Here is a 10,991-nt window from a genome sequence, read left to right as displayed (position 1 = left end):
CTTCCGAACGAAACAAGCTATCGACTTGAAACTTGGCACAAGTAGTTGTTATTGATGTAGGTCAGATGGTATTGCAAATGGGCCATATCGGTCCAGTTTTACGTATAGCCCCCATATAAATGGACCCCCAAATTTGGCTTGCGAGGCCTCTAAAAGAAGCAAATTTCATTCGATCCGGCTGAAATTTGGTACATGGTGTTAGTATATGGTCTCTAACAACCATGCAAAAAGTGGTTCACATCGGTCCATAATTATATATAGCCCCCATATAAACCGATCCCCCGATTTGGCTTGCGGAGCCTCTAATAGAAGCAAATTTCATCCGATCCGGCTGAAATTTGGTACATGGTGTTAGTATGTGGTCCCTAACAACCATGCAAAAATTGGTCCACATCGGTTCATAATTATATATAGCCCCCATATAAACCGATCCCCCGATTTGGCTTGCAGAGCCTCTAAGAGAGGAAAATTTCATCCGATCCGGCTGAAATTTGGTACATGATGTTAGGATATAGTCTCTAATGACCATGCACAAATAGGTCCACATCGGTCCATAATTATATATAGCCCCTATATAAACCGATCCCCCGATTTGGCTTGCAGAGCCTCTAAGAGAATCAAATTTCATCCGATCCGGCTGAAATTTGGTACATGATGTTAGTATATGGTCTCTAATGACCATGCAAAAATTGGTCCATATCGGTCCATAATTATATATAGCCATATAAACCATATAAACCGATCCCCAGATTTGACCTCCGGAGCACCTTGGAAGAGCAAAATTCTTCCCATTCGGTTGAAATTTGGTACATGATGTTAGTATATGGTCTCTAATGACCATGCAAAAATTGGTCCATATCGGTCCATAATTATATATAGCCCCCATATAAACCGATCCCCAGATTTGACCTCCGGAGCCTCTTGGAAGACCAAAATTCATTTTATTCAGTTGAAATTTGGTACGTGATGTTACTATATGGCCTCAAACACCTACGCAATCCATGGTGGAGGGTACATAAGACTCGGCCTGGCCGAACTTACGGCCGTATAGACTTGTGTTTTGTGTTTTTTTTTTGTCCCAAACGTAGTCACCGCAGTTGTTTTGATGACTTTTTCTGGTCTTTGTTTTGATTACTTGAATCGATGTTTATTTTTTCTCTTTTTAATTTTAAAGTTTTGTACCGGTTTTCTAGAGCGAAGCTTTTTCATTCTCTAGTTGTTGGTGCAAAACTGAATTAAAACAAGTATATACACCAGTAAATTCGGCCGGGCCGAATCTTAAATACCCACCACCATGAATCAAATACAGGGTGCGGCTAAAGTTACTCTATATGATGTAAAACAATTGTAACTTCTTTGCTTGCGAGTATTTAACTTTTTCTTCTTTTCTATTTCAGAAACTAAACTTGGGAGAATATTTAAAAATGGAACGCTATACAATTGCGCAAAGAACTAAGATTGTTTTTCTATTCATTGAAAATCATCGTTCGATAAATAATACTCAACGTGCATACAGTAGATTTTATGGTGTAAGACCTGCTCCAACGGGTCCAACCATTCGTTCGTTGGTGAATAATTTTGCTGAATATGGGACTGTCGGAGATTCAAGACGTACGGACAGACCTCTAACTGGCAGATCGGCCGAAAATATTGATGCTGTGCGATAGACCGTCGAAGAAAATCCGGAGACATCAACAAGAAGACGATCTTCTTCCCAGTTGCAGCTTTCTGACCGCACTCTTCGACGAATTTTAAAACACGATTTGCACCTCTTCCCTTACAAAATCCAACTAGCCCAAAAGCTAGATCCTGAGGACTTCGTATTGCGCTTAGAGCAGTTTTAAATCTCGTTGATCAAAATGAAAAAAAAGCAAGTATATACAGCACTAAGTTCGGCCGGGCCGAATCTTAAATACCCACCACCATGAACCAAATATTAGGGTTTCCTTTGAAATTTCAGGAGGGCTTGAGGGCTTGAGGACTTGAGGACACTTCCCGAAGATAAATTTAAAGATTTCACCTATGAGGACTATATCAGATTCTGGATTTATAAGAACCATTTTTGTTTGAGTTTTAGAGGAATCATTAATATCTCTTGTAAGTGTGCAAGAAAATTATAAAATAACGTCTTGATTTGAAATCTTAAATCTGTAAATCATTATTAAATCATTTTCGGCACACCTCTTTATGATCCTAAAATACCTCTAGATTTCCAATTTCAGACAAATTGGATAAAAACTACGGTTTCTATAAGCCCAAGAAGTAAAATTGGGAGATGGGTTTATATGGGGGCTATACCAAAACATGGACCGATACTCACCATTTTTGGCACACGTATTTGTGGTCCTACAATACCTCTAGATTTCAAATTTCTATAAGCCCAAGACCCCAAATCGGGAGGTCGGTTTATATGGGGACTATATCAAAACCTGGACCGATATAGTCCATCTTCGAATTTGACCTGCCTGCAGACAAAAGACGAGTTTGTGCAAAATTTCAGCACGATTGCTTCATTATTGAAGACTTTAGCGTGATTACAACAGACATACAGACGGACATCGTTATATCGTCTTAGAATTTCTGCCTGATCAAGAATATATATACTTTATATAGTCGGAAATCGATATTTCGATGTGTTACAAACGGAATGACAAACTTATTATACCCCCGTCACCATTCTATGGTGGTGGGTATAAAAATATTATTCATAAGCTTGGACGTTTCTTCAATCTTTGAATTTTTGGGCATCTTTTTCTTCAGAATTCCGGTTTTTTTATATCAGTGAAGTTAAAAGCTGATAAGACAGTGCTTGAAAATAATGAATGCAACTGCATTCTCTCTCATTTACGTACGGCAATGTATGCAAGTGGGTCGATTCTTAAGCTTTTGAAATGCATTCAGTGACATTGATATTGAAGTATATAATAAAATGAACAGTTTACGGAAAAAATATTTACGTATATTAACGCCTAAAATGAAACTACCAGGCAAAAATCGATTTTATGTTTTTTTTCTTTTTTGTCTTAATTCATTAACGACTAAGTAAACAGATTAATATAAAACAAGTATATACGGCCGTAAGTTCGGCCAGGCCGAAGCTTATGTACCCTCCATCATGGATTGCGTAGAAACTTCTTCTAAACACTGCCATCAACAATCGAATTAAGTTGCAGTAACGCTTGCCGATGGCAAGGTATCTTAGAACCTCCTAACATCATCTTCTAAATTGTATGTAAGTCCATACGTGGTATATATTAAATCAAAAAAGATCGATCCAATACGTATATAATTCAGTTTGACAAAGTAGACATAAAATTTTGACAAAATTTTCTAAAGAAATAAAATTTTAACAAAAATTTCTACAGAAATAAAATTTTAACAAAATTTTCTATAGAAATAAACTTTTGACAAAATTTTCTATAGAAATAAAATCTTGGTAGATTATTTTTGGCTCGAGTGGCAACCATGATTATAAACCAAATAAAATTTGAACAAAATTTTCTATAGAAATAAAATTTTGACAAAATTTTCTATAGAAATAAAATTTTGACAAAATTTTCTATAGAAATAAAATTTTGACAATGATGAAAACTTTATTATGAACCGAATAAAATTTTAACAAAATTTTCTCTAGAAATAAAATTTTGACAAAATTTTGTATAGAAATAAAATTTTGGTAGATTATTTTTGGCTCTATTGATTATGAACCGATATGGACCAATTTTTGTGTGATTGGACCAATTTTGGTATGGTTGTTAGCGACCATATACTAACACCACGTTCCTAATTTGAACCGGATCGGATGAATTTTGCTCCTCCAAGAGGCTCCGGAGGTCAAATCTGGAGAATGTTTTATATGGGGGCTATATATAATTATGGACCGATATGGACTAATTGTGGCACGGTTATTAAAGATCATATATTAACACCTTGTTCCAAATTACAACCAGATTGGATGAAATTTTCTTCTCTTTGAGGCTCCGCAAGCCTAATCTGGGGATCGGTTTATATGGGGGCTGTATATAATTATGGACCGATATGGACCAATTTTTGCATGGTTGTTAGAGACCCTATACAAACACCATGTACCAAATTTGCGTCTCTTTTAGGCTCCGCAAGCCAAATCTGGAGATCGGTTTATATGGGAGCTATATATAATTATGGACCGATGTGGACCAATTTTTGCATGGTTGTTAGAGACCACATACAAACACCACATACCAAATTTCAGCCGGATCGGATGAAATATGCTTTTGTTAGAGGCTCCACAAGCCAAATCTAAGGGTCCCTTTATATGGGGGCTATACGTAAAAGTGGACCGATATGGCCCATTTTCAATACCATCCGACCTACATCGATAACAACTACTTGTGCCAAGTTTCAAATCGATAGCTTGTTTCGTTCGGAAGTTAGCGTGATTTCAACAGACGGACGGACGGACATGCTTAGATCGACTCAGAATTTCACCACGACCCAGAATATATATACTTTATGGGGTCTTAGAGCAATATTTCGATGTGTTACAAACGGAATGACAAAGTTAATATACCCCCATCCTATGATGGAGGGTATAACACAGTAAGTTCGACCGTTAGTTCGGCCAGGCCGAATCTTATTGCATAGAAACTTGTACTAAAGACTGTCATCCACAATCGAATTACTTGGGTTGTGGTATCTTCTTAACATCGTTTTCTAAATTGTGAGTTAGTCCATACGTGGTAGAGAGCCAGAATTGAAATATGGGGGTCGCATTTATGGGGGCTATGGTTATGGTTAAATTTCAAGGGCCGATTTTGATTTAGAATAAAACACAAACTATTTAGGAAATTATTGTAGTTTTATTTTATTATGATATCTTGGTATTACTCAACTATGTATGGAACAAAATATCGGCTAAATGGGCGCCGCGACCTCGGTGGCACACCTTCATCCGATGGTCCAAATTTTAGATGACGCTGAGGCATAATGGAGGCTCTATGTCGTTAATGTGCCGAATTATCTCATGCTTTAGCTCTTGAATTGTTGCTGGCTTACCGACGTACAGCTTTTCTTTCAAATAACCTCAAAGAAGAAAGTCCAACGGTGTCAAATCACATGATCTTGGCGGACAATTGACATCCCATTATGTGAGATAACACGGCCATTGAATTTGTTGCGCAAAAGAGCCATTGTTTCGTTAGCTGTGTGGCAAGTGGCACCGTCCTGCTGAAACCACATATCGTCCACACCAATATCTTCCAATTCGGGCCATAAGAAGTTCGTTATCATCTCACGATAGCGAACACCATTCACAGTAACTGCCTGACCAGCCTCATTTTGGAAAAAATACGGCCCGATGATGCCGCCAGCCCATAAATCGCACCCAACAGTCACTCTTTGTGGGTGCATTGGTTTTTCGACAATCACTCTTGGATTCTCATTCGCCAAAATGCGGCAATTCTGTTTATTGACGAATCCACTGAAGTGAAGATGATTTTCACGATATGCATTTTGATTTGAACGCCCATTTTCATAATAAGTTTGGATAACTTTAACATGTTGTTGGATTGTGTATCTCTCCATGGTTCAAATTGAGTAAGTCTGAAATAGAGAAATGTCAAATAAAATTCGGAAAAAAAACTTGGCGTTTAGGTGTGGTTCACATTCAACATCAACATACAATTATGAACTTGATATGGACCAATTTTTGTGTGATTGGGGATCGATTTATCTGAGGGCTATATATAACTATAGACCGATATGGACCTCGTTAGGCATGGTTGTTAACGGCCACATACTAGCACAATGTACCAAATTTCAACTGACTCGGATAAAATTTGCTCTTCCAAGAGACTCCAAAACCAAATCTCGGGATCGGTTCATATGGGGGCTATATATGATTATGGACTGATATGGACCACTTTTGGCATGGCTGTTAAATATCATATACTACCATCACGTACCAAATTTCAACCAGATCGAATGAATTTTGCTTCTCCAAAAGGCACCGGAGGTCATATCTGGGGATCGGTTTATATGGGGGCTATATATAATTATGGACTGATATGAACCAATTCCTGCATGGTTGTTGGGTACCACATACTAACACCACGTACCAAATTTCAACCGAATCGGATAAATTTTGCTCTTCCAAGGGGAACCGAGGTCAAATCTGGGGATCGGTTTATATGGGGGCTATATATAATTATGGACCGATTTCAACCAATTTTTGCATGGGTGTTTGAGGCCATATATTAACACCACGTACCAACTTTCAACCGAATCGGATAAATTTTGCTCTTCCAAGGGGCTCTGGAGTTCAAATCTGGGGATCGGTTTATATGAGGGCTATATATAATTATGGACCGATTTCGACCAATTTTTGCATGGGTGTTTGAGGCCATATATTAACACCACGCATCAAATTTCAACTGAATTAGATGAATTTTGGTCTTCCAAGAGGCTTCGGAGGTCAAATATGGTGATCGGTTTATATGGGGGCTATATATAATTATGGCCCGATGTGGACCAATTTTTGCATGGTTGTTAGAGACCATATACTTACACCATGTACCAAATTTCAGCCGGATCGGAAGAAATTTGCTTCTCTTAGAGGCTCCGCAAGCCAAATCTGGGGATCGGTTTATATGGGGGCTATATATAATTATGAACCGATGTGGACCAATTTTTGCATGGTTGTTAGAGACCCTATACTTACACCATGTACCAAATTTTAGCCGGATCGGATGAAATTTGCTTCTCTTAGAGTCCCCGCAAGCCATATTTGGGGGTTCGTTTATATGGGGGATATACATAAAAGTGGACTGATATGGCCCATTTGCAATACCATCCGACCTACATCAATAACAACTAACATACTTGTACCAAGTTTCAAGTTGATAGCTTGTTTCGTTCGGAAGTTAGCATGATTTCAACAGACTGACGGACATGCTCAGATCGACTCAGAATTTCACCACGACCCAGAATATATACACTTTATAGGGTCTTAGAGCAATATTTCGATGTGTTACAAACGGAATGACAAAGTTAATATACCCCCATCCTATGGTGGAGGGTATAAAAATGGTCTCAACATTTCATATTTTTCGTTTATTGTTAAAGATGTTTATTAAAATGCATTTTAGTGTCAACCAATATGGAAACATTTTAAAGCGTATCTAAATAAATAATTTTGTCAAAATTTTATTTCTATAGAAAATTTTATAAAAATGTTATTTCTATAGAAAATTTTGTCAAAATTTTATTTCTATAGAAAATTTTGTTAAAATTTTGTCAAAATTTTCTTTTTATAGACAATTTTGTCAAAATTTTATTTCTATAGAAAATTTTGTCAAAATTTTATTTCTATAGAAAATTTTGTCAAAATTTTATTTCTATAGGAAAATTTTGTCAAAATTTTATTTCTATAGAAATTTTTTTCAAAATTTTATTTCTATAGAAAATCCTGTCAAAATTTTATTTCCACAGAAAATATTGTCAAAATTTTATTTCTATAGGAAAATTTTGTCAAAATTTTATTTTTTATAGGAAAATTTTATCAAAATATTATTTCTATAGAAAATATTGTCAAAATTTTATTTTTATAGGAAAATTTTGTCAAAATTTTATTTTTTATAGAAAAATTTTATCAAAATATTATTTCTAAAGGAAATTTTTTTCAAAATTTTATATCTATTTCAAAGGACACCGTAGAACTCTTCAAAGACCATTAAAGTAACTCGATTAATATTTATCTTAAAGTTCAATTTTAGTTCTTTAAAAATTCTTTATAAAAAAACTTCTTAAGCACTATTTACCAAATATTTATATTTATAAAAATTCCTTAACTAATAAACTTAAAATAAAGAGTCATTGTGTACCAAAGGTTCAGCATCAGCTGTATCGCGGTTAGCCCTAGGTCGACAGCATTGTTCTTCTTGAAGAATACGCCAAAATTGTAGAAGGAGAATCAGCAATACAAGTAGAAGAGTAATAAAGGCCAATATATCGCGTAATGTCCAATAAGGATGTATACCAGAAACACCAACTAAGCTATGCATTTGAAGCTGATCTTGTGGTGATTTTAGGGTTTCAAAGTCAACATCTCTGGATGCCACAGATGCTGGTAGATCTCTTAGCTCTCTATCCTTTAGGACATATATATCTTGCTGTTGTAGTTTGTTTGTAATAAACTTTTGATAGGAATCATTCCAATCATTATTTTCCAAGGCAATTTCTTTTAATTGAGGATTAAATTTTTTCATTTGTGTAATATCCAATTCCATTAAATGATTATTGTCCAAATAGAGATATTGAAGATTCTTTAGAGGTTCCAATATATTAGGAGATAATTCAAAGAGATGATTTTTCCCTAAATCCAGAGATACCAATTTTGTCATGAGAAGAAAATCTTCTTGAGATAAATTTCTTAAATGATTTGCAGCCATATTGAGATATTTTAAATTGGGTAATTCCATATAGGTGAGCTTCTCCCTGGAGGTAGTTAAGCGAATCAAAAGATTTTGTGAAACATCAAGTCTTTGTAAATTTAACATTCCCTTAAAGTCGTCTAAGGATTCCAAAAGATTTCCTTGCATTTGTATTTCTTCCAGTGAAGTTTTAGAGGTAATATTGAGATTACAAAGGGAATTATTTGCTGCGAAAAGTCTATTGATGGGTCCCTCAATGTGGAGATTTCGCAAACCCGTTGCAGAGACTTGTAAATAATCCACAGATTGTAAATGAAGATCTTCCAATTGACTATGACTTAAATCGAGAAATTTCAAATGGGCTAAATGTCTTAGAGAATTTGGTTCAAATACCGAGAATTTGTTATCACTCAAATTAATGGAGGATAATTTTAAATTCTTGGCAAAAGTTTGGCTTCCAATCATCTCTATATTATTGTAGCTCATATCCAAATGTTCCAAATTCACGAGATCATCAAATATGCCAACTTGTAAAGCGCTGATACCATTATGGGGAGCATCAAGATATTTGAGATTCTTTAGACCCTCAAATGCCCGACGATTTAGGATCCTTATGACATTATTCCTCAAATATAATTCTTCCAATGACTCAGCCAATATCTGAAATATATTTTCCGTTATTGTGAATATTGAATTCTCTTGGATGGCCAATATCTTCAATTGGCCATTGCGGAGAAAATCTTTACTATTGAGGCTATGCAAACCACAATCATGCATGACAAGTTTCTTTAAATTGGGAGCTAGTTCCAAAATAGCTTTGGGTATACGGCGTAATGCAGAACTACGTATCACTAATTCCTCAAGATCCCCAAGCGGGGGAGAACTGGAAACCCTTAGAGGATCTTCATATGTATCGGTGACATTAGACAAAAGGCATGTAGATTTCGCTAAAGAACAGCTTGTCAATAAATCAATATTGGTTCCCGCCACCATTCCATGCAGTAGCAAGAAAATCGCTATAGAGGAAAATAACATTGCCGGTATGTGCTGAGTAATCATTTGCAAGTTTTTTGTTTTATTGTCCAAACCGCAGTAACCGCAGCTGTTGTCCAGTTGTTTTTTGTTTTGATGACTTTTGCTGGTCTTTGTTTTGATTGTTTGAATCTTTGTTTTTTTTCTTTCTCTTTTTATTTTCAATTTTGTAGCGGTTTTCTAGAGCGTAGGGTTTTTATTCTCCCGTTGTTGGTGTGAAACTGAATTAAAAAAATATCCATAAGCTTAAACAACAACGATTGCCCATTATTGTCACTTGTGTCTCTGAGCGCTATTTTCTTCAGAGAGCCATTTTTTGTATCAATGAGTTTAACAGCTGATAAGAGATTCTGCTCAAAAATTATGAATGCAAATGCATTCTTCACCATTTACTTATGGCAATGTATTCAAGTGGGTCGACTCTCAAATGAGTTCAGTGACATTGAAATGGGAGCATAGACTAATAGAAATAAAATAAATCAAAAATTAAAACCAGCGAAGAGGGGTCCAATTCTCCCACCCAAAACAGGCCATCCCCAACATTTCAGGAGGTTAATGTGAACACAATGAAAACGGAAAAAAATCTGCGAAAAATCATTAATTTATGATGGCAATGGGCGCATGATAACTTAAAAAGTGGCAGCCCGATTAATTTTTAGGCTCACTTAGACTATTCAGTACATTGTGACATGTTAACGGGAAGTAAAAATAAAAAACAAAAAATAAACTTGATTGAAAAATTAATATTTTTCTGCCACTTTTCTTTAATGTTTTTTTTTTGTCCGGGCCGGCTTCTGAGCACGGTTTCCACACGAACCAAAAATAATCTACCAAAAATTTTAAGAAAATATTACCAAACAAAAAATCGGATTTTGCAAAATTTTGTTTCTATAGAAAATTCTGTCAAAATTTTATTTCTATATACAATTTTGTCAAAGTTTTATTTCTATAGAAAATTTTGTCAAAATTTTATTTCTATAGAAAATTTTCTCAAAATTTTATTTCGATAGAAAATTTTCTGAAAATTTTATTTCGATAGAAAATGTTCTCAAAATTTTTATACCCTGCGGGTATAAAAAATGGTCAAAATACCAACATTTTCCTTGTAAAATCGCCACTGCTTACTCGAAAAGTTGTAAAAATGACTCTAATTTTCCTAAACTACCAATACATATATATCGAGCGATAAATCATAAATAAACTTTTGCGAAGTTTCCTTAAAATTGCTTCAGATTTAAATGTTTCCCATATGTTTTTACTGACATTGTGTTCCACCCTAGTGCATTAGCCCACTTAAATTTTGAGTCTATAGATTTTGTACAAGTCTATCAAATTCTGTCCAGATCGAGCGATATTTAAATGTATGTATTTAGGACAAACCTTTATATATAGCCCCCAACACATTTGACGGATGCGATATGGTATCGAAAATTTAGATCTACAAAGTGTGCAGGGTATAATATAGTCGGCCCCGCCCGACTTTAGACTTTCCTTACTTGTTTTACTATCATGGTGTGTCGTTAGTCGATTTAATTTTTAATTGTACAGAAT

The 10,991-nt window shown here is 35.3% G+C and overlaps 1 protein-coding gene across 1 annotated transcript; it reads right to left on the bottom strand.

Moving 5' to 3' along the window:
* Positions 1–7,728: 7,728 nt before the first annotated feature.
* On the bottom strand, positions 7,729–9,650 carry LOC142241696 (uncharacterized). The gene has a single exon (XM_075313514.1). The coding sequence runs from the start codon at positions 9,465–9,467 to the stop codon at positions 7,836–7,838; it is 1,632 nt and encodes a 543-aa protein (XP_075169629.1). The 5' UTR covers positions 9,468–9,650; the 3' UTR covers positions 7,729–7,835.
* Positions 9,651–10,991: the final 1,341 nt, after the last annotated feature.

Source organism: Haematobia irritans, chromosome 1, assembly GCF_050003625.1.
Source record: "Haematobia irritans isolate KBUSLIRL chromosome 1, ASM5000362v1, whole genome shotgun sequence".
NCBI lineage: Eukaryota > Metazoa > Arthropoda > Insecta > Diptera > Muscidae > Haematobia > Haematobia irritans.
Note: the sequence above shows the minus strand (reverse complement) of the source record. Positions and strands in the feature narration are given on the sequence as shown.